Source organism: Toxorhynchites rutilus, chromosome 2 (genome assembly GCF_029784135.1).
Source record: "Toxorhynchites rutilus septentrionalis strain SRP chromosome 2, ASM2978413v1, whole genome shotgun sequence".
Lineage (NCBI taxonomy): Eukaryota > Metazoa > Arthropoda > Insecta > Diptera > Culicidae > Toxorhynchites > Toxorhynchites rutilus.
The window spans coordinates 81,591,362-81,615,203 of record NC_073745.1 but is presented as its reverse complement, the minus strand read 5'-3'; the positions used below and the strand labels follow the sequence as shown (position 1 = coordinate 81,615,203).

The following is a 23,842-nucleotide window of genomic DNA, read 5'->3' as shown; positions in this document are numbered from 1 at the left end:
CATGAAGTTCAAGACTAAGCAAGGGATTTTGCAGCTGTGGACAGAAAACCAAGATTCTCGTTACAAACAAGACAATATACTCAAAAACGTATGGAGAAAAGTGCTTGCAGAAACATCTCCCTCCGTTTGTTAATGCTCACAAAGGTCCGGTGACGTTTTGGCCAGATTTGGCAAGCTGTCACTACAGTCGAGAGATGCTTCAGTGGGACCGTGACAATGGGGTTGATTGCATTGAAAAAGACCTCAATCCTCCCAAATGCCCCCAAAAGCGGATATTGAAGAAGCCAAAGTGACTCGGGATGCTGCAGACATCGAGAGATCGTGGAATAAAATGCTGCCGAGGTCGACCAACAGAGAATCCAAACTTTGATGGATGGTATTCGAAGAAAAGAACAAAATATCCGCATTTTGATATAAAAACAGCTTTTGTACCTTCAATCAATCTAAATGTTCCAAGCCTTGTTGCCAGAATGAAGTGCCCTATTTCTAAATGATCTATGATATTATTATCATAAATTATGATCGTTCAAGATTTTTTCACCACTTGTACCACTTGCACCATTACATAAATATAAAATAGATAAACATTGAGAACACTTCTATTGAAGGTGTTGTCCATGTTTATTATTCGTCTCATTTAATACTGAGTAAAAACACCACAAAAATGTTCTTAAACTTACCTCCGTCAAATACTTGATGCTATCCGTGTAGACATAGCGAATGTATGTCAGCACGCGCGGTTTTTGCTGCCCTTTCGTCCTTTGTGCTACCCGAGTAGCTTCCTTCACTCTCCCCCGAACCAGTTTGATACGATCGCCGGGACTGAGTTTTTCCCTCAGATAAACAGATGGAAAGATAATATCCGAACCATCAAATAGCCACTGGATGCTGGAAGTAGAGATGGTGTTAACCACATACAGACACAAACACACACATAAAGCAGCACTTATTCAGCCAACCATACGAAAACAAACGGAATGATTCATGTCAGTTTCCTAGGAAAGAAGAGAAAAAGTGAAATAGCAGGAGGAGTAGAGTGCATTTTGGTGTTCCTGCTGCCTCGGACCAAGTTTCGTTCTGTGCTTGACCAGAACTAGAAGAGCTAAAAGCTGTATGCAACGGGCTGTAATTTATTAATTCGTGTCCAGCTTACTGCACCACAGAGCACCAGTGCCAGTGCAGTGCAATGCGGGAACACAGATTCGGGAAACAGCTGAAGAGAGACCCGGATAGCAAATGGCGCAAAACCAAAAGCCATCGGATTTGGATAAAATATGTTATCATTCGCATTGATTTGAAATACGGTGTCGGAAGCGGAGCTCGACTAAATCCCACCTTGTGGAGTATAATTTCAATTCTCCAAATTACCAACCGATTGGACTGATTACACACTAATGATCGGAGATCTGATTTCGGCTCGGGTTTCATTGCGGATGCGAGAATGGTTGGAGTTTGGGGCTTTCGAAAAGGCTGCGACCGTCGCCCGGTAGCACAGAGCAATTATTTGGCCCAAAATGCAACTCCACTCCACCACGCTTCACGTTGCGATCTGTCAGACTGTCTGCAGTTTATTACCGGTCGTTTTCCCGCTGCACCTCGGCCGTGCAATCCTCCCGCTGGCTGCTGGGCGATCCGTTCATGTTGAAACAATAGGGGAAGGCGTAGTAACCCCACGCCGCCCGGGGTCGGAGCTGCTTCGCCAGCTGCAGTGTGCGGGCCATAAAGTCCTGGCCTGTTGATTCGAACCTTCTGGTGGCCTGTGTTCGGGTGCGAGGGAAAGTGAAGGATGAGATAATAAAAGTGTGAGATTCGTTTTTCTTTCTCCGTGAAGCTGGAGTTGCTTGTGCTTGTGGGATGGTGCTATGGTTTTGTGTTTGGTATATTAAAAAACTCCCTTCAATGGTCATCGGATGAAGGAGAAGTTGAAACGGGCTAAGGCTTTCAATGGCTGAGCTGGCAATAAAACATGTAGTCGATTCGTTTTCAATTGGATTGCTCAATTTACTTTAGAGTATTTAGGTCTTAATTGTAACTATGCAGCCATTCCATGCCAAACCGAAATAGTGGTTCTTAGATTTTCGTGCATAGTGGTAGTTTTGTTCCTTGTTCCTTGTTGCAAAAAATCAGACCTGTTTTTTTCATTTTCTCATTAGGGTGTCCATTTAACTTTCAAGGTAGTCCGAAAAGTTTTTACATTTTTTTCCGAAATTCATAACTTTTGAAATACTGGACCGATTCAGATGATCGACATCAGGGCCCGAAATCTTCGAAGATGAAAAAATGCAAATCAACTCTCCTCTCAGTAGTTTCGCTTCGACTAGGACTACTTCGGCATTCGTTATCAACATGACTTGAATTGACTAAAAAAATGGAGTGACGAGCGTTGAGAGCGAGGATGACTGATGAACTATTCTAACAAATAGTTATTTTAATTGACGTGACGGATGAATACAAATCTGCCTCTGCATTCAATCTGATTTCAATTCATACTACTTCTCCCCCTGACACGATTCTCGTTACCCGCATACACAATCTTAGTTTAACGTCCATATAAGGTGGAACGAAAACTTGAAAAGGGAGAATCGATTCCTCCTTTGAGCGTTTATTATATATCTCCGGCTGAACAAAACCATCCAACCCACTTCTAGTTTTTCATAGTTTACTAGTTAAAGATAGAGGGCGAAATATTTAATTTTTTTTTTCTTGGAATCTGAGTTTTTTTACATAACATATGACGAATTCGCTCCCGTGGCCGAGTTGTTAGCGTCACACCTAACATACCGCGGGTTCGGGTTCGATTTCCGTTCTGGTGGTTTCGACAAAAAATTTTCTTCGATTTGCACTGTGGTCACGCGTATTCTTGAGCTTGTCACTAAGAATGCATTCAAGGCATGTTATTTGGCATATAAATCTCAACTCAGTACTATTAAAAATGACGCAAGTAGGGGAGTCGCGGGTAAGATGGACAGTGGGGGTATAATGGACAGATGGTTGATTTGTATAGTTGCATTAGGAATTTCAAATTTCTGTTGATGGGAAACCCTTCTACATGCTATTCTATAATATTTAAACCATCCTATGACAATGAATACTGATCAAAAGTGGAATAGAGAAACAAAAACTGAAAATCGAACATGATTCCGCGTGTGTAACTTTAACTTTTGTAACTTTTGCGGCTTCGATATTAAGCATTTTGAGTGGTTCAATTGTAAAATTGAATTCGCTGATGGTTATATTTCAGTTTGACAGAGAAGCGATATTAGGTATGTACGGAAAAGTAAATTCATTCGTAAGTGGTAAATTTAAATTATTGAAATAATTGCACTAGTGGGGTTGAAATGGACTGTCAAATCCATAATCACATCCAATGCATGATGGAAAGTGAAGGGAAGAATATTGAGGTCTTTTTTATATTGCTTTCTCTTTTTGTTCTATTTCAGTTATTGGACGCAAAAACACTGAGAGAGAGAGCGAAATTATTCCTCTCGCGAGTGATAAACTTCTACGCTTCGTATATTATGAGCCTGTCCATATCCCCCCCACTACATGTCCATTATACCCGCATCGATAAAATGTTCTACTTTTCGGCTTGTTTTATTTTCACTAACAAACTGCTATTAAATTTTTGAAAACATGATATTCCAAAGATATAAAAATATTTCTGGCTTAAAATGTTCTCTGGGTTGTCTACTTTACTGAAGTTTTTTCCGATGCTTTGTTCCAAAGTTACAAGTCAATTAGTGGACCTAAGTCTGTGCGTGAGGAACGCGGATCCAAAATTTAAAACGCGTTTTTCTCGAAACTATGTTTTGTAAACTGGTGGGAGTTCAACCTCCGGAATGGTCTATCCGATTTTGATGAAATAGTTTTTCCCAGATTCCTCCACAAATTTCCTTTCATCGTGAAAATGAAATTTTGGTGAATGTTTTTGATTCGATTGTTGAGGTAAAAATGCAATTTTTTACAAAAATTGTCGCCATTTCGTCAAAAATCAATATTTTGAAAAAATCCTACTTACGATGACAGGAAATATATCCAAGATTACGTAAAAAAAATCATTGGTTGAAATCGGTCCACTAGAAAAACTTGTAGAACTCCCACCAGTTTACATGGTTTTGGCTGCAAGGATTCAACAAACCGGTTGAGGCTATTATTCAGGGGACAGTCCAATTATTTTCTCGATAAAAAAAATCGCGAAAATCACATACTTTTTATGATGTTCATAGCTACCCCCTTAAGAAGATGAAGAATTTCACGCCAACTCGACTAGCTATTGGCAGCACCATTGCAGTGAGACGTTGAGGGTATAAATACATTGGTCATTTAAGCTACGTTGCATACATGAAATCTTCGAAAAAGAATTAGACTACTTTTTGAAGAAGGCCGAATTTTTTTCTTTATTTTTTACAAAAAAAAAATCTTTAAAACTATAATATCTACAAACTTCGGGTCAAAGGATAAAATGTAGGGAATTGTTTTAATATTCATAAAACAAATTATAGGACATTGTGTCCAAGACACGACCACATTGTTGACGTAGAACTACGCTGTTATTTTGTTCTCCGCTTTGCGTTCTTCTCAACAGAAGCCCTTTCTGTTAATATTCCCGGTCTCGATCCTTGGTGGAGACAGTTTTGTTACTGTCATGCGAAACCAAATCACACACAAAATTCCTCAACAGTTATTTTCTTGGTGAGCCGATGATAGCCTAGCTTGATGATTCCCCACACAATTGTGTAATTCAGAACCTTAATGGAATGGCGTCAATTTGATGTTATGCTTGCAATACTAGAGACGTCAGCGAGTAAGTAAATTGGTCGCGTCCACAGCTCAATCCGAAACGAAGACATGCGATGACGCAATAGCGATGTTCATTGCTTCGTATATAGAACGATACTGAAAGTTTGCCTCAGCGAGATCCAATATTTATGCCCAAGGCAAATATTCCTCTTCGTTCATCATCTTCTTCTTCTCTTCTTTATTCACGAAGACTTTAAATCTTTCCTCTTCGTTGAACGCCGATAAGGTGCTCGTAACTGAAGGCATTGGTAGAGAAGTTTACAAATGACAAATGTATGGGAAAATGGAAATGCATCTAGTTTTCATCAATTCAAACCGTTTACACACCAGTGGATTGTGATATATAGCATAAGAAACAAATGTTAGGGAATTTCCGATTCGTTTGGTATGTAAATCGTCAAAATCCGCGGCAAAAATAGTTATTAACGTGAACTTTATTTCATAAAAACGAGACCTGTTTTTTGATTTGGCACCCTTAATGAAAGACGCAGTTCTACGTCAAAATACCATTATTTGAACAGCACTGAAAAACAAATACATTTTTAAATTGAAATTCATTTTTCTCAAAAACGTATTTTTTTTAAACTTTTCATAAACATTATGTGAATAGCCCTTACAATTTCCAACAAGTCACCCATATATCGGAAGACACTTTTACAGGGAAAGAGTTTCTCTTCCATTAAGAATTCCTTGAGAATTAAAAAAAACTTTTTAGAGAAAAATTAAATTCAATTTTCACAATATTTTTTTTCAGTGTAACTTTTCTTTAAATATTATAGTTTTGAAGTTATAAATTTATAGTTTTGAAGTTATAAATTTATAGTTTTGAAGTTATAAATTTATAGTTTTGTTATAGTTATAGTTATAGTTATAATTTTTTTGCAAAGAAAAAAATGTTGGCCTTTTTCAAAAAGTCTAATTCTTTTTCGAAGATTTCAAATATGCAAAGTTACCTAAATGACCAATGTATGCCACAACGTTTCACTGCTATCTGAGATGGTGCTGCCAACTCCTAAATCGAGGTGGCATGAAATCCGTCAGATTTTTTTTTTTTTTTTGTCAAGAGCGTCATAATCATTATTCGTGCACTCAAAAAATGGGAAATACATCTACGAATATACCTTAAACAATAACCAAAATACACGAACACTTCACATTATTCGTAACATCCGATCTCCGGTCCCCCCTTAAACGGGTTAGATGAGATAACGTGTTAGAATCCGGAACCACATTCTGTTCAAAAATGTACACAAAAATACCATTACTACCCTTTTCTTCTGTTCATTCAATTATGCAGAAGAAGACAAAGGGGTCATCATTTATCATTTTTAAACACAAGTCTAAATACTTAGGCTGGGCAAGTGCATTGGAGGAAGTGAAGCGGGCTTCTAAGGAGGACATATATGGGGAATATGATATTAAGATTGCGACTTCTCAAGCTATCATAATCTGATATGCGTGAGTATACCCTTTCGAACTTCTAAATCATCAGTCAGTTAAATTCCTAAATTGCATTTTTACATAACCAAACAACGTGCTCTATATTTTGACATCCTGGAGCTTGAGCTTGGGTACTGCTCAATGAGGTACATATCGAGGTGAAGCAGTAGGCGAAGAATATTTGTATTGGCGACCAAAATATGGTTTCGTAATTATTTGCGTTCTTTGCGAAGTGTATATGGAAGAAACAAAACAATGTTCAAAATACTCACAGTTTCATGATGGTTTGAGCCAAATTTCTCATGAAATCTTGCAACTTTTTGTCCTTTAACGGATGACAATTGTATTGTGGCCTATTTCCCTTATTAATATAGTTAAAAAACCCAGTGAGTAGTCGTAGTTTTAGTCTTCGAAAGCAATATCATTTTCAGTGAAACGCTGCTTAATTGAAGACTATTTTCTCATATCACACACACCCACACTGAGAGCCATAGTAATATTAATATGGTATTGTTAAAATGAGGAAAGTTCGTTTGTTTCTATGGCCGTGGGGGAGTGAAAATGTTTCACTAAAATATCACTTTTGTTGGTTTCCTTCGACGTAATTTCACAAATGTCCACTGCAAACTATCACATTATGTTTATAATACACGGGAACATCAATAAAATGTATGTTTTTCATTGATAACACACTTATTGAAAAAAGCATTTTCACACGGATGCGGTGAGCAATCAAAGATAAACACAACGAGTGAATCGTGATACGCATCCACTCACAATGTGAGATGTTTCGTATAGTGACCTCCCTATATAGAAATCAAAGACATAGTCCTATGTCAAAAATTCGAATTTTCAAGTAGATGTTGCATTTCCCATTGCTTGACAAACCAACATCATTTACCTTAAATAACTAAATAATGAATGGTTGAGGAATAAACATAAAAAAGTGTAAGTTTTTCATAGACCGAATTAAACTTTATTTTCCCTTAAGAGATGAAGGTTTGACGAATGTCATGCTTTTTGTTCCTGCTATAAAGCTGTCCAATAAATGGGCCAAATTTATACAGAAAATGGTCTGTTGCAAATATCAATTTATATTATTCTCGCATCGAACGTAAAGTCATTCCGCACGTTAGCCCCTGCCTGAATCCCGTGGCCAGAGTGAAAACTGTATCCTTTGACGAAGTTTTTTTTTTCAATCCCTGATGAGATGGTATCATTTTCCCGTGAAGCTTTTATTTCCCATGATTTGTGTCCAGCGGGCATTTTTGGGATTTCATGCAGTGGTTCGGTAGTGCGTAGTTCTGTGGCTGGCAGCCTGCCTGCCGGTTCTATGAAGAATGACGAATGACGCATGACATATCAATTTTTTAATGGATCAACAACCACTTGCCCCGAGGGGAATCGGTTTTGCTACGATGAAATCAAATTTTACCCTGGAACGGTTAGATCCGAAATTGAGAACGTGAGATTAGAAAAAAATCTAAGAAGGGTAGTAATTTGGCGTTCGATTGATTCCTGTTTTGTCTCCCTGCGGGGGATGCTATGAATTTGGTCAAGCGTCATATTCTTTATCTATCATTTGTTATGTCTGTTAAAGAAGAGCTTTGTATCTGTATTTTTTTATCCAACTGTCCCACTGATTCAATCCATGCTTATCGTCATTTTAGGCGACTAATTCAAGTCTATTTCACGATTGAATAAATTGTGCTGATTGGTTGGGTTCTCAACAAGAATACTACACGTACAGGGGATGAGATCTCTCTCCGTTTCGCGAGCCTATTCTCCGGACTAAAATGCGACGAGGGTAAAAGGATAAAGTATTCTCAGCATATCTTATCAGTAATTGAAGACAATCAGGATGGTAGAGTGCAAAAAATACCGCAACAATAGCCAAGTACCAACTTACCTCAGCTTCGAGCCACTTTTGCGGCCGAACGGGATGCCTTTCTTTCTCAATCTTCATCGAGAGATCTTTGTATGGTTGCAGGGAGCCGAAATTCTGCCGGTAAATGGGTCGCCACGACTCGAAATCTATGACGCCAATGCCTTGTTTGGGATCGGAAAGAACGGGAAAGAGTCGGGATAGGAATGTAATCCGTTTGTAATGGTGAATAAACAGATGGAAAAGCCAAATCCCTACCGGAGAAGTCGGGATCCGGCACCAGTTCGGCCATATGCGCACGGAACACCTCCAAGTGTTCGGTGATGTTACCCTCCTGGGGGACGCCACCGTTGCGCTTGTACAGCACCCGGGTGGATGATTTTTCCAGCAGCGCGGGAAATTTGCCCGGATCGTAGAGGATTGAGATGAAATTCCCGCGAAAGGAATCGTTCTGATTTTGGTACACCCCGTACCGCGACTGGATGCTGGAGAAATCCATCTGATACTGATTGCACATGAAGGTGGGAATGTTCCAGAACACCTCTAGAGCTCTGAAATGGGAATAATGAAAATGTTTCGTTTAATAGAAGGAATGAATACAATTATTCGGTAACATTTGTAACATTAAGTACTGAATGGAATCGAATACATTACATTGAAATTAAATTTTCATCGTGTTGGACCGGGAGATGTTTTACATTTTCTATCAAGCGTTCCAAAGAAAACAGTTGTTCGCAAATAACGCATTCTTGATAGCTGTTTCAATTAAAAATGTACATCTTTCGCTTGCAAACATTTTAGGAATATAAGACAAACTCACTATCGTTCGCTTAGTAGTGGGCAGACACGCACCTATAAAGACTTTCCAATCGACAACTCTTCTAATTGTATTTAAAACTATTTTTTTTGACGTGGGACTACGTCTAACCGAAATATACGGGGGTGTTGAACCAAAAACTTAATTTCGCAATAAGTGTGGTACCAGTCAAAAGGAATAAATTTTTATTAAATATACGTCTGCACAATTCTGAGGATGAACATGGAAGAAGGAACTAAATTACTATATTTTGATTTCACATTATGGAAGGACAATATGATGGTTGTATCTGTGAGATGTTCTGCGCTGGATTAGGTTGTAATGATTCAACAACGTCGCTACACCGCACGTAAGGTCGATATGCAACAGGAGATAAAATGAAAACCTAAACACAGAACATGCAGGAAAAATGAAAGATTTCGAATGCTTATAACTCGAACATTTCTCAATAGATCGGAAAGATGTTTGCATCAACTGATAGGAAATATTTCTACGCATCTATAAAAATTAAGAAAATGTTATTTTCCATGAAATAAATAATCGAATAACTCTGAAATGTCAATTGTTATCTAAACGCCCTAACTGCCACGTTTTGATTGGTTCGATTTACGGTTTTCCCAACACAGACTTCAAAACCGAGTAATATGTGGAAATTGGCATTGAAAAAACATGCAAGTCAGGGGTATTTTTGTTCCCACCGAGATGTCTTTCCCCAACACGGACTTCAAAATCAATGTGTCTGCGGAAATCGGCATTGCAATTACATGCAAGTTGGGGGCGTTTTTATTCACACCAGCATGTGTTTCCCCAACACGGACTCTGAAACCAAGGTGTATGGGGCAAACCCGCTTTGCAAATATCATTTGAAGCTGCGAGAAGTACGTACACATGAGAGATGTAATTATTTTGTTCAAATATTTAGAAAGTCCTAGGCAGGTATGGGCAAAATCGCATCGAAATTCGTTCAACAACATTCATTCACAGATAAAACTCACCCCTCCTATTCTCCGTTTATGCCTCACTTTATTTGAGACAGAAAACATTGTTTCCTGTGCACTATTGCAATGACATTTTTTTGTTTCTAAAGGGTGTGTCACATCAAATTGCATCACGGAAAAAACTCTGTAGAAATTCGCCCAGTAGACCGATCCTTTTGAAAATTTTAGACAGTAAAATAAAAACTATTGAACAACATTTGGCATTTTCTTTTTATTCATACTTCGAGCCCAAGCCCGTATGCTCGCATCTTCCTCTTTACCCTGTCCATAAGGTTCTGTACAACGTCAGGTTGTAGTTTTTTTTTGAACAGAAATCCATTTTCTCTTGTAGTCCGCCTCCGATTTGACAACCTTTGGGTTCTTCCGGAGGGCCTGCTTCATAATCGCCCAGTATTTCTCTATTGGGCGAAGCTCCGGCGCGTTGGGCGGGTTCATTTCCTTTGGCACGAAGGTGACCCCGTTGGCTTTGTACCACTCCAACACGTCCTTTGAATAGTGGCACGAAGCGAGATCCGGCCAGAAGATGGTCGGGCCCTCGTGCTGCTTCAATAGTGGTAGTAAGCGCTTCTGTAGGCACTCCTTAAGGTAAACCTGCCCGTTTACCGTGCCGGTCATCACGAAGGGGGCGCTCCGCTTTCCGCAAGAGCAGATCGCTTGCCACACCATGTACTTTTTGGCAAACTTGGATAGTTTCAGCTTGAGAATCTCCTCCGGAACGCTGAATTTGTCTTCTGCGGAGAAGAACAACAGGCCCGGCAGCTGTCGAAAGTCCGCTTTGACGTAGGTTTCGTCGTCCATTACCAGGTAATGCGGCTTCGTCAGCATTTCGGTGTACAGCTTCCGGGCTCGCGTCTTCCCCACCATATTTTGCCTTTCGTCGCGGTTAGGAGCCTTCTGAACCTTGTATGTACGACAGGCCCTCCCGCTGCTTGGTCCGTTGGACGAATGAACTTGACAAATTCAGCTTATTGGCGACATCCCGGACCGAACTTCTCGGATCACGTCTAAACTGCTTAACTACGCACTTGTGATCTTTTTCACTGACGGAGCATCCATTTTTGCCGTTCTTCACCTTCCGGTCGATGGTTAGGTTCTCGAAGTATCGTTTTAGTAATCTGCTGACCGTGGATTGGACGATTCCCAGCATCTTACCGATGTTCCGATGTGACAACTCCGGATTCTCGAAATGAGTGCACAGGATTAATTCACGACGCTCTTTTTCGTTCGACGACATTTTTCCAAATTTACGAAAAATTGACAGTAAAGCATGGCCAACGTGATCTATACACTCTTATCTGATTATAAGCGAAAGCTGAAGATATAATTCCTAAAAATTAAATTTCTACAGCGTTTTTTCCGTGATGCAATTTGATGTGACACACCCTTTAGTATGAAACGATCTAAGCCAACGCAAAAGACCATATTAACGCAAGTTATTTAGTGGATTTGGTGGATTTCATGTGCACTTGAATGCTGACAAGGGAAAATAAAATCATACATACACGCAGATTCAATCTATTTTGACTCACTTGTTATTTTGTTTCGTGCGATCCTTCCAAAGGAATATTCATTCATTGAATGTTGTTTCCCACTCTTTGTTTTGTTATGTTTTCTATCAGTCCCGAATGAAGATGGTCGGGGAGTGTAAAATGATTCATCGTGCAATCTCACGATTGTTTGTTGCATTCTTTTCGCCATGATTATTCCAAGCAGATACAAGAGTGATTTATAATCAGGTGTGGAGAAATGAGCGAATGAACTTTTCCATACTTGGTCCTAGGCATCAAATCAAACGCAAAAGGACGGTCATAGAATTTACATGTAACGAAGAACATTATCTATCATAATCAGGGTTGCCAATAATATTTTTCAAAACACTGGAAGATTGCTCTTGAAAAAACTGGATCCTGTGAAATCGTTTTATTTGAAAAAGTTTGGTTTTGATTTATCTGAAATTATTTTTTTTACTTATTCCAATGCTTGAGAAATAGGATTTCCCTCGAAGCGTATATAGTTCATAAAATAGTGAAATAAACCACTAATTAACCATTCGAGCAGATCAAAATAACGATCCCCACCACTCGAACAATACTGTAAAACAATATTTGAGAATATTTTGACGTAGGACTACGTTTAACCGGAAGATATAGGGGGTGAAATGGAAATCTAGGCACTGAACAAGTAGGAAAAAATGCAAGATTTGGAACGCTTATAACTCGAGCATTTCTCAATAGATCGCAATGGTTTTTGCAACAATTGATAGGAAATATATCTACGCATCTATCATAACGAATAACATTTCATTTTTCATGAGATAAATAATTGAATAATTGTGAAATATCAAGCATTGTCAAAATGCCCTATGTGCCCATTTTTGATTGGTCCATTTTGTGCTCCTCAAATCGTACCGACCAAAACGGGCAACCAGAGCAGCAGCGAAATAGAATGAAGCACGATTGGAAAGGAAAAAGAAAAAACTAGAAGTGGGTTATATCTTTGATATAACCGCAAAGTAGACGTAGGACTAACGTTGACTTGATCCGAAGCAGGATTATTAACTCTTGAGGAGGAATGGATTCCTCCTAGAAATTACACAGTAAAAATAGGGCCTCCTTCCCAACATTTCCGACTTCCCAATAACGACGATCGATTGCAGCATTCGTAAACAAATAATGATATGTAATATAATATCCACTACACCATATCATATCGTGTTCTCCACTATCAAATCAATAGTCAATGGCACCCATCGATACCTCGGTTTCGCTAAATGCTCCGTTAGGTCTGAAGGCAGAGGAGAAATGGTATTGAAAAGCGACAAACGGGAGAAAGAGCTGTTGGAGGTTGAAAGGAGATTGGCAGAAAACTTCAGCATTTTATCATTCAAATAATGTGATTATCATACCACTTCGTTTTGCCAGAAAGAGATAGATTAGTAATGCTTAAATGACGAATCGAGTCCTCCGAGGAAATATCCAGCGCAAATTAGAATCGACTATCGATTGCGGCATTCGTACACAAATAATGTTATATCACAAATTTCACATGATTAGTAACTATCATTAGTAACTATCATGATTAGTAACTACCAATCGTATTAATTCAACGTGCACAAAATGTTATGGCTGCGGTATGATATTGAATGTAATGAAAGTGTCCGGATCAAAAAGCGTCACTAGTGCTTGAAGATGATGATGATGATGATGTTGAATTAAAGAGGCTTTAAACTTTTCAGTTCATTCGCCTCTAGCCTTGAGAAAGGCCTTGGGTTTTTTTTTTTAAATCAAATTTCGCGCATGCTTCCTCTGCTCTCGTTTCCGGTAAATCATGTATATAGTGTAATAATTGTATAACATATGCTGGAAGAGAAGTACGTTAGTAATGGGAGGCATATTTGGTCACCTGGTAGTAGAAATAAGAAATGATTATATCAAAAACGCTGAAAGAAAATAAAATGAGAAATGATGTCTAGCCCAGGAAGCTGAAAGTGAATTATATGGTAATTAAAAGATGTTAATTGACTTGTGTGCCATCCACGCAAAATTTGAATTCGTATGTCGGAAAAGAGCCTTTTTTTTTACAAAAAATTAAAATCTGTGTATTTTGTTGTGAGTGTGTGTCTAAGTGTGTGTGTGGGTGTGTTTGGTTTGTGATATCTAACTACATATCTAACTAATTTTTTTTTTTTTTGTTTTTTGTTTTTTGTTTTTTTTTATATATATTTATTACTTTTTTTTTTATAAATAAAATGTGTGTGACCTAACATATGTAATACGTTGGTAACACATATATTAGCTCACAAGCAATAGGTGTTAGTATGAATGATGTGGTTAAGTCTGTAACATATAGTAAATAATTGTATAGTGGTTAAATAAGCTCCAAAAGATCCGTCTCCTTCAGGAAATGCAGTAATTTGTCCTCCTCCAAGTTATCTCTTGCTAGGGCTGTCCTTGGGTTGTCAGCTATCTGAAACTTAGTTCTCATAAGGTTGTAACGTGGGCAGACAAGTAGAAAATGTTCTACGGTCAGCCTGACGTTACAGGTATTACAAATGGGTGGTTCGGTTTTTTCGACCAAGAACCTGTGCGTTAATTTGGTATGTCCAATACGAAGACGTGTTAGACATACTTGAAAAGATCTTTGGTTTCTATCCATCCAAGGATGGGTAGTGTTTTTAATTTTTCTCAAAAAAGTATCTCTGCAGATGTTCCATTCGTTCTCCCAGCACGTCATCAGAGATGAGTTAACCCATCTGATTATATCATCAGATGGGACGCTTGTGCTCCATAGTTCGGATGTTCTCCCTTCTTTGGCTAGGCGATCAGCCTCTTCGTTACCGCGGATTCCACAGTGACCTGGGATCCAGCAAAAGGTGATATCATTTTGGGCAGTTTTCTCTTCAATTGCGAGTACCCATGGATGTTTGCTACTTCCGCTCTCAAGAGCAAGAAGCGCGCTAGCAGAATCGGTGAAAATAACCGTCTTTCTGTTGTGTTCGCACTTTGATGTAGCGATAAGAAGTGCCGCTAATTCAGCTGAAAATACCGAACAGATATTTGGGAGTTGGAACTTAACTTGCAGGTTATTAGCAAAAATGCCGATACCTACTTGTAAACCATCAAAGGATCCATCTGTAAAGATCTTGTGGTGAAAAAGGTATTTACTGTGGATGTGGTTGTTGAAAATGGCCAAAACTATGCTGCTGTTTTCACCAGCTCGCACAGAGTTTTTAATTGACCAATCAATCTGAGGTTCCCGTTTATACCATGGTCGAAGGTTAATAATGGGAATTGGTGCAATCGTTGGAAGAGTGGTTCGGCATGTATCCTGCAACCAGTTATTCACTCTCACAAGTGAGGATTCAAATGTTGGATGTTTCTCGAGCGTTCGTATCGCGCGCGTGCTGTAGAATCTCGTGAGGAACAATTTGAAGGGTAAATTGCCTGACTCAGCGAGTAACGCTTTACTTGGGCTAGTTCTAAAGGCCCCTGAAGCTAGTCTTATTATCTTTTGATAGCTAGGCCTCAGTTCTGCTTGAAGATGTCCTCGTCGGCGATATTTATTTTGGATGCTAAAGGGAAGGTGAGAGGCGACAGCTCGAATCATATGTGAATTGATTTTCAATGAAATAACCTTCGCAACACAGGTTCTAATCTCCCGCAACTATCGTGGACATATCGACATGAGTGTCATCGATAAATTCATGCCGCTATTGATGGAGAAGGAAGAGGAAGGTCTTATTACTCCCATCCTGCAAACACCCGAATGCACATTTGCGTATGTTAAGACCAATAATCTGTATCTGGTTTCGGTGACTCGCAGCAATGCCAATATTGCACTGGTCTTTGTGTTTCTGCACAAAGTGGTGACGGTTTTCACCGAGTACTTCAAGGAACTCGAGGAGGAGAGCATTCGGGACAATTTCGTTGTCATCTATGAGCTTCTGGATGAGCTGATTGATTTTGGTTATCCGCAAACAACAGACAGCAAGATTCTTCAGGAGTATATCACTCAGGAGGGCCATAAGCTGGAGATTCAGCCACGGATTCCGATGGCAGTGACGAACGCGGTTTCCTGGCGCTCCGAAGGGATCAAATACAGGAAGAACGAAGTCTTCCTGGATGTTATAGAGAGTGTTAATCTGTTGGCAAACGCCAATGGAAACGTGCTGCGCAGTGAAATTGTTGGGGCCATCAAAATGCGTGTGTATCTTTCTGGAATGCCGGAACTGCGGCTCGGATTGAACGATAAGGTTCTGTTCGAGAGCACTGGCCGTGGCAAATCCAAATCGGTCGAGCTGGAGGACGTAAAGTTTCACCAGTGTGTGAGGCTGTCTCGTTTCGAGAATGATCGAACCATTTCATTCATTCCACCGGACGGCGAGTTCGAACTGATGTCGTACCGACTCAATACCCATGTGAAACCGCTGATTTGGATCGAATCGGTGATCGAACGCCACGCCCATAGCCGGGTGGAGTACATGATAAAGGCGAAGTCGCAGTTCAAGCGGCGCTCGACGGCGAACAACGTTGAGATAGTCATTCCGGTGCCGGCTGATGCCGATTCGCCCAAGTTTAAGACCACGATAGGGAGCGTTAAGTACGCTCCGGAGCAGAATGCGATCACGTGGACCATTAAGTCGTTCCCGGTATGTTGGATGGGGAAGATGAAAATCTGAGAATGGGCAGTATTTCAATTTTTATTCTCGTAGGGTGGAAAGGAATATTTGATGCGTGCTCATTTTGGACTTCCCAGCGTAGAGTGTGAGGACACAGAAGGCAAGCCACCGATTCAAGTGAAGTTCGAGATTCCATACTTCACCACGTCTGGAATTCAGGTGAATATTTTTGAACAACATAATACGAGAGGCTTCGGGTTTCTCGTATTAATTAAAAACAAACATTAATCATTGAACACAGTGACAAGAATGGTTATTTTGAATTTAAATCCAACATAAAGGGGCATCCATAAAGTACGTAAAACATATAGAAGTGGGAGGGGGGTGGATTGAAGTTTTGTGACGTTACATGGAGACGATTGATGTAAAGTACATCGATTCATTGAAAAGTATAACAATAGTGCTGGAACAACTTGAAAGCAGCAATTTGCAGCACAGCTGAGACCGTCATCGGGTATGAAGAAACAGAACAACGGAAAGTTTGACGACGTTTGACGGAACGTTTGCTGCAACGAGCGACTCGACAAAACGTGGAACGATACAGACTGAAGGCAGCAATTCGACTAGTTGTTCTCTATGTGCACGAAGCAAGGACAATGCTCGAAGAGCACTCACAAGCACTTGGTGTTTTCGAACGCCGAGTGCTCAGAAAAATATACGGTAGTGTACAGGAAATCGGAGTATTTCCTGTACACGGAGTAGCCGAACCGATTTGCGCTGGACGGAATAGATAAATATAACGAGAACGTTTCTAAGAAAAATAAAATATGTATGTAACGCAGGGTTTATTTTATTGATGTATGATAATTTTTGGCAAAGCTATATATTCTCAACTTTATGTATTTTTTCAATTCCGCGTAACGTTCATATACTTCCTGATCATCAAAAAAAAAACTGGGGGAAGCTGAGGCGATTCATGAATTAGGTGAATATAAAATTTTCTACTGAGGGCAAGTTGTGAAAAAAGTTTTTTCGTTGCTTTTGATCCATTGTTACACATACACGCAGTGTTATAGTGATTGTTTGTATGTTAGGGAAAATTGAAAAGAATCGCTGCTGGGTTTTTTTCTCTGAATGAACCATTATGAAACATGATCTTACATGGAACCTGTTTGTCCTGACAGAAAATATGAAAAATTGCATATGAAATTCTTACATATACTATTGTCGGCCGATAAACATATTTTCACATACAGTTCACATATTTTTCCTATCCAATCCAACGATATCAGCGATATTAGCTGTCTATTGATGTTGGGTTCCAGCTAACATTCTATGTTGTTTTTAATAGCGCTGAACGAAAGAGCGAAAGAACGGTTCAAAAGAACTGATTCACTCAGATGAACGGTTAGTGACTGAACCGTTCATCAAAGTGAACTGTTTTGCACATCTCTAGTTTCTCACCCGACAATACTGTACAGGAAAACCTGTTTTTGTGCAGTATACGAAGAGAAGCATATTTGACGAAGTTACCGTCCATTTATTTTTTTTCGATGTTTTATATGAAATGCTTAAAAAAGCATATTTGCGTCTAAAACATCCACTTCTGTAAGACTGCTGCAAAAACGTCAAAACTGTTGCTATGGGTTATGGTAAACTGACCAGACGTCCCGCATTTCAACAAAATGTCCCGCGTAATTTTTTTGTGAGAGGAGTGGTTTATTGGAACGCGCAACCCATGGAACTTAAACGAATACAGTCGGAAACATTGTACAAAAAGGCTGCACTAGATTATTTCAACAGAGATTAGGTTAATAAACCTTTAAAAATAATAATGTTTGCTAGAACTTATGTAAATGCTTTGTAAAAATCGTTATTGACAGAAAAAAGACTTTGTCTTACGTCATGTGAAACATTTAAATAAATAAAATAAATAAATAAATAAGATTCCGTCCCGCGAAACGTCCCGCATTTGGCAAAAGAAACGAAAATGTCCCGCGATATCAATATATTTCAATTTCACAATTTGATCATGTTGATTTTCTTAAATGGATGAACCTCAAAAAAACTTTTATTTGGCAGACTGTTCAAGAGCGCTTCTAATGCATCCAAAGATTAATACGTTGAGCTGGTTTCATCGCACCGACATTGGGCTTTTTGTTTAGAGAGTGTCAACTGGAAGCGACAGCAACAAAATTGGAAAATTGTTTTTATAAAAGTCCCCTATTGATCCGCAGGGACCAACGTGAGTCAGACAAAAACAGGAAGTGGGTTATATCTATGGTATAACCGCAAGGGTGACGTAGGACTATCGTTGATTTAGAGATCATTTGTTTGAAGTTGAATCTAAATCCATTCTGAATGAATGAATAAATGAATATTTGGGAGACTTCGAAAACGAGAGCGTTACGTTGGAGGCACAAGGTTTTATCCATCCAATATAGGATACGAAAAACCTTGTTCTGAAGAATAATCTTCAGAAGCTAACCTGTTAACTGTACTTGATTGACAAATCACAAACCCAAATGTATTATATGGATATTTTATGGATAGAAAACATTCAATTAAACTCTTTCACATGAATATATTTTGAAAATTCCCAGAGGAACTGGCAGATTATTTTCAGTAACGATTAGTTATTTCCACATTTTCCTCGATACTGGAAGCCCACCAGTGGTTAATACCAACTCGATAACCACCTGTTAATAGCACTTGATTGAAACATATTTGGTCACAGTGTTACATGGATAGAAAACATTCAATTAAACTCTTTCACATGAATGTATTTTTAAATTCCCAGAGGAACTGGCAGATTATTTTCCGGATCTAGATGCTGAATGGCATCCAAACGGAAAGAATTCCGTGCGTGTATGGGTGTGTGTAGCGGCTGCTTCGATGGTCACTTTCTCTTCTCCTGAAGGATCGGCTTCTCTGTGCTCCAGGATCCAGGATCAAACAAACTGCTTGCGTTTCAGGGCAGATCTCGATCCTTCGCCGTCCAGCACCCTCAGCAACGATGTTGTCTTGTCGATGTCCTCACGAAAAATGAATGCGTCTCACCACCAGAATATCGCTTAAGTATGATATTTGTGCGTGATTGAATCGAGAGAAGGCGTGGTTTACGATGGCAATTTGGAAGGCAAACTAGAGGGGAATGAACTCTCTGAGCTCGGAACTTTCGGCGACTGAGCAACAATCGATTGCGGGCGCATACAATATTGGATACGGAAATATCCTACTGATGGGGAAGAATAATCTTCTGAAGCTATCCTGTTAATTGCGATTGATTGAAAAACCACAAAACCAAATGTATTTGGTCACAGTGTTACATGGATAGAAAACATTCAATTAAACTCTTTCACATGAATATATTTTGAAAATTCCCAAAGGAACTGGCAGATTATTTTCAGTAACGATTAGATATTTCCACATTTTCCTCGATACTGGAAGCCCACCAGTGGTTAATGCCAACTCGATAACCACCTGTTAATAGCACTTGATTGAAACATATTTGGTCACAGTGTTACATGGATAGAAAACATTCAATTAAACTCTTTCACATGAATATATTTTGAGAATTCCCAAAGGAACTGGCAGATTATTTTCCAGCAATGATTAGATCTTTCCGGAACTTTCTCGATGCTGAATGGCATCCTAACGGAAAGAGTTCTGCGCGTGTATGTGTCGATCCTTCGCCGTCCACCTCCTCCAGCACGTTAGGCAACGATGTTGTCTTGTCGATGTCCTCACAAAAAATGAATGTGTCTCACCACCAGAATATCGCTTAAGTATGCTTTTTGTGTGTGATTGAATCGAGAGAAGGTGTGGTTTACGATGGCAATTTGGAAGGCAAACTAGAGGGGAATGAACTCTCTGAGCTCGGAACTTTCGGCGACTGAGCAATAATCGATTGCGGGCGCATACAATATTGGATACGGAAATATCCTACTGATGGGGAAGAATAATCTTCTGAAGCTATCCTGTTAATTGCGATTGATTGAAAAACCACATAACCAAATTTATTTGGTCACAGTGTAACATGGATAGAAAACATTCAATTAAACTCTTTCACATGAATATATTTTGAAAATTCCCAGAGGAACTGGCAGATTATTTTCAGTAACGATTAGATATTTCCACATTTTCCTCGATACTGGAAGCCCACCAGTGGTTAATGCCAACTCGATAATCACCTGTTAATAGCCGCGCGTGTATGTGTGTGTAGCGATGTCTTCCCAGGGAACCGTTTGTGGCATCACTTTCCTCCTGATAGATTCCCTTCTGGCCTAGGGTGCACAAACAGGCTCTTGGTGACACCGTCCATCCGCGCTTTCATGATAAATAAAGAGCTTCACCGCAACAGCGACAACATGCTCCAATCGCTGTTCAATTAGAACTGAGTGGATTTCCGAGCGCCGCTCGCTTATATACCGATTGGTGATTTCAATAGCCTGTTTTGAAAGCAATTTTAAGACTATTGAAACAAGTTTTTGGATCAAAAAGTAACAAGTATATAACGCGTAGACATTTTATCTTTCGAATGAAGTGTTTATCATACCATTTCGTTCAGTTGTTTAGGAGCTATTAACGCTCAAAATCTCGGTCTCCGGCGTAACGCTTTCGTTTTCGAAACTTTGATTTTACACCCCGGTATAGAAATGAAAGACGTAGTCCTACGTCAAAAATGAACGAAACATTGGTCGCAGTCTCACACATGCGTAATTCTCGAGCCAGCCAGTCAGCTTAAAAATCCCCGCTCCGCTGCCGTAACGATCATTCTCATTCAAACCGTACACCACATCGGTTCACATCACAACACATCAACAAACCAACCCAAGCAGCCATGTCTGGACATGGTAAAGGAGGAAAAGTGAAAGGAAAGGCAAAATCCCACTCGAACCGTGTTGATCTGGAGTTCCCCGCAAGGGTAGCTAGGCCGAGCGCGTTAGTACCAGTGCACCAGTCCACCTAGCCGGCGTTATATAGTTTCGGCCGCCGAAGTGATCGAGTTAGCTGGCAAAGCTGCTCGCGACGATAAGAAAACCCGCATTCGGAACAGAACACATTCGGTTCGGTGGACATCAAGACAACAACAGGCAGTTGCAGCGAGTGGCGAGTGGCAAACGCAATCGCAAAACGGCATCAGGTAGCAGAAGAAAAAAGTTTGTTCTTTATACAAACTGCTTTGGTGGCAAATCCAGAACAAGGCGGCATCGAGGGCGTTCGAAATGTTTTTTTTCAAAACCACGAGTACTAAGTTTTCTAAATTGGAACCATTCCATAAAACAAGGCACTTTTCAGGGCCATTAAACCTTCCAAAAAAGAGTTTAGGAAATACAGTTCAATGCTTTCTAAAACATTATCCAAAATAATAATAAAACACAAATTGATTTTTTCATAATTTGTTTGCCAGGTTCTGATGAGTATGTGAATTTGGCAATTGTTCTGAGCTTATTGATAGTTGGGGACTTTCCTGATTATTCAATTTTCACCAATTCTTAAATTGTTTCCAGATTGAAAGTACAGTAATTTACAATTAGTTCGACATTTAGCTAATTGGACGGACATGTAATGCGACTTATTTAGTTGGACATTTTTGTAAACATAGAGTTCGGGGTCCAAATTATGACCCCACATTGAAAGTCGACACTGTACCACTGTCATCGCAAATGTTCAATTACAGGTTAAAATTACCTCCAATCCGATACAGAGTGGTGGTAATGTGACGTGTCATTGAATGTAATTTACTGTAAAATATGTCACAAGCTGGATGGGAAGAAATTTTCCAACTGTGAAAGCTGTGGCGAGTGGCAAATGCAATCGCTAAACAGAAAAGTTTAGCCGAACAAGATGGGGATATCGAGTAATAACAAAACAATAAACTCTTTAGATTGAAGATAATTTTGTGATCCTGAAAAGGACCCTTTTTAGCCTGCATGTGAATCCAACGAGCGAACAAATCGTAATGAATGTATTTTTTTGCCATTGCTCCCTTTTAACGCTCATTCGTTCGTCTCGTTGGACTCGCCTCTCTGGCTGAGTCTGCCGATTTGTCTCTATCCTGTGAGTGTGTACCGCTAGAGTATAAAACACGCGGACCCCAAAAAAATATCTTATTTTCTTTCAAACCGTAAACCCGTGTGGTTGTACGGCATCGGCATCGTGGACGTAACAAAGGAGGACAAGTTAAGGGAAAGGCAAAGTCTCACTCGAACCGTGCAGGTATCCAGTTCCCTATTGGTCGCATTCACTGATTGCTCCGCAAGGGTAACTAGGCCGAACGGATTGGTGCCGGAGCACCAGTATACCTAACAGCGATTATAGAGTTTCGGCCGTCGGAGTGCTCGAGTTGGCTTGCAAAGCTGCTCACGACAATCAGAACACCCGCATCAAGAACAGAGCAGCTTCGGTTCGGCGCTCATCTAGGCAACAATTAGTTTCAGTGAGTGGCAAAGTGTTTCTCCGGCACGTCGCATTAAATGTAATTTACTGAACAACATGTCACAAGCTGGATGGGAAGAAATTTTTCATCTGTGAAAGCTGTGGCGAGAGGCAAACGCAATAGCTAAACAGGAAGGTTTAACCGAACAAGATGGGAATATCAAGTGATAACAAAAACACAACACCAAAGGTTCTTTTCAGAACCATCAACATATTCATAAAGAGTAAACAGTAAACTAATCCGTTTTTCAGGTAGATAGGTAGGTATTCACATAGGAGAAGAAAATAAAACAATATATTTAAAATATATATTTAACACAAGCTGTCCCCTTTGTATAGTCCTACGTCACTCCGGTTATGTTCCCGACATTACCAACCCGTCTTTTTTTTCTAGAACTTCTAGAAAATATGGTTTTATTTGAATAAAACTTGAAAAAACTCGTATTTTGTGCTCGACAATGTGATTAATTGACGTGCATGAAATAATGAAGCAATATTTGAGGATCTTTACTTCTAGAATCTTTAGAAAATACGGTTTTATTTGGATAAAACTTGAAAAATCTCCTTTTTGCTCGACAATGTGGTTAATTGACGTACATGGTTTCTGGTTATAGATCATTGCATCAAACCCTATCTTAATCCTCTGTTCTTTTCCTTCTCGAATTTTGACATTCCTGTGATGTTTTTTGCTATCTTCGTAGCTTTTTCGCGCTCACCAAGAATATAGAATAAAAAACTCCGCCTGCGAATGACGGATGTCCGAAAAAGAACTCAAAACTATTGAGAACCAGAGCAGAGGATCCAAAGCTCCCAAAGAGAACGGTTGTTCATGGCTATTACCTAAAGAAAGATAACATTGAGAGTGTGTAAGAAAAGAAAGATCGATCCAAGGTTAATACACTTTGGATCGATCGAACGAAAAATGTCAAAAAACAAAATTGGTCAAGGAATAGGAAGAGTGAAGAAGGAATAATTTTCATGCATCGTGAATTTATTTTACAAAAACTTGGTAAAATGAAGCAATCATATAAAAACAGAATAAAACTGGACAATATTATGAAAAGCTGGAAGATTCTAGGGTTTAAGGGGGTATTCTAGTCTAGAAATCTGAAAAAATCGAAATTTTTTTTTACCATATTTCTGTAGTTTAGGCATTCATAGAAAGGACTTATCGAAAATCCTATTATTTACCTAGTTAGAGCCATCTTAGTGATGTGGTATCTAACCTGTTACGGCCATCACAATGAACTTCAAACGCGTTTCTCTCGGAACTAGTTTTTTTCTAACTGGCGTACACGATATCTCAAGTTCTACTGAACCGATTTATGTCAAATTTATATGAA

At 39.4% G+C, this 23,842-nt stretch overlaps 2 protein-coding genes across 12 annotated transcripts in view; one reads left to right on the top strand and one right to left on the bottom strand.

Moving 5' to 3' along the window:
- The window catches only part of LOC129764893 (hyaluronidase-like), an 86,095-nt gene that overhangs the window by 22,612 nt on the left and 39,641 nt on the right, over window positions 1-23,842 (bottom strand). For all 11 annotated transcript variants that reach the window (XM_055764504.1, XM_055764499.1, XM_055764508.1 and 8 more), the window contains 4 exons: window positions 8,384-8,676; window positions 8,150-8,289; window positions 1,576-1,757; window positions 681-888 (listed from right to left, as the gene is read on the bottom strand). In XM_055764504.1, coding sequence (XP_055620479.1) covers window positions 681-888; window positions 1,576-1,757; window positions 8,150-8,289; window positions 8,384-8,676 — 823 coding nt within the window. The remainder of the gene's footprint in view (window positions 1-680; window positions 889-1,575; window positions 1,758-8,149; window positions 8,290-8,383; window positions 8,677-23,842) is intronic.
- On the top strand, window positions 14,978-16,361 carry LOC129764892 (AP-1 complex subunit mu-1-like). Its single transcript, XM_055764497.1, has 3 exons — window positions 14,978-15,022; window positions 15,087-16,088; window positions 16,152-16,361. Exons 1-3 carry the CDS (start codon window positions 14,981-14,983, stop codon window positions 16,344-16,346), a joined length of 1,239 nt encoding a protein of 412 aa, XP_055620472.1. The 5' UTR covers window positions 14,978-14,980; the 3' UTR covers window positions 16,347-16,361.

Coding starts and splice junctions, on each gene's coding strand:
- LOC129764892 (XM_055764497.1), top strand. CDS start 14,981: ATGTCCTCGTCGGCGATATTTATTTTGGATGCTAAAGGGAAG. Junction 15,023..15,086: donor TTTTGGATGCTAAAGGGAAG/GTGAGAGGCGAC, acceptor TTCGCAACACAG/GTTCTAATCTCCCGCAACTA. Junction 16,089..16,151: donor GGACCATTAAGTCGTTCCCG/GTATGTTGGATG, acceptor TTATTCTCGTAG/GGTGGAAAGGAATATTTGAT.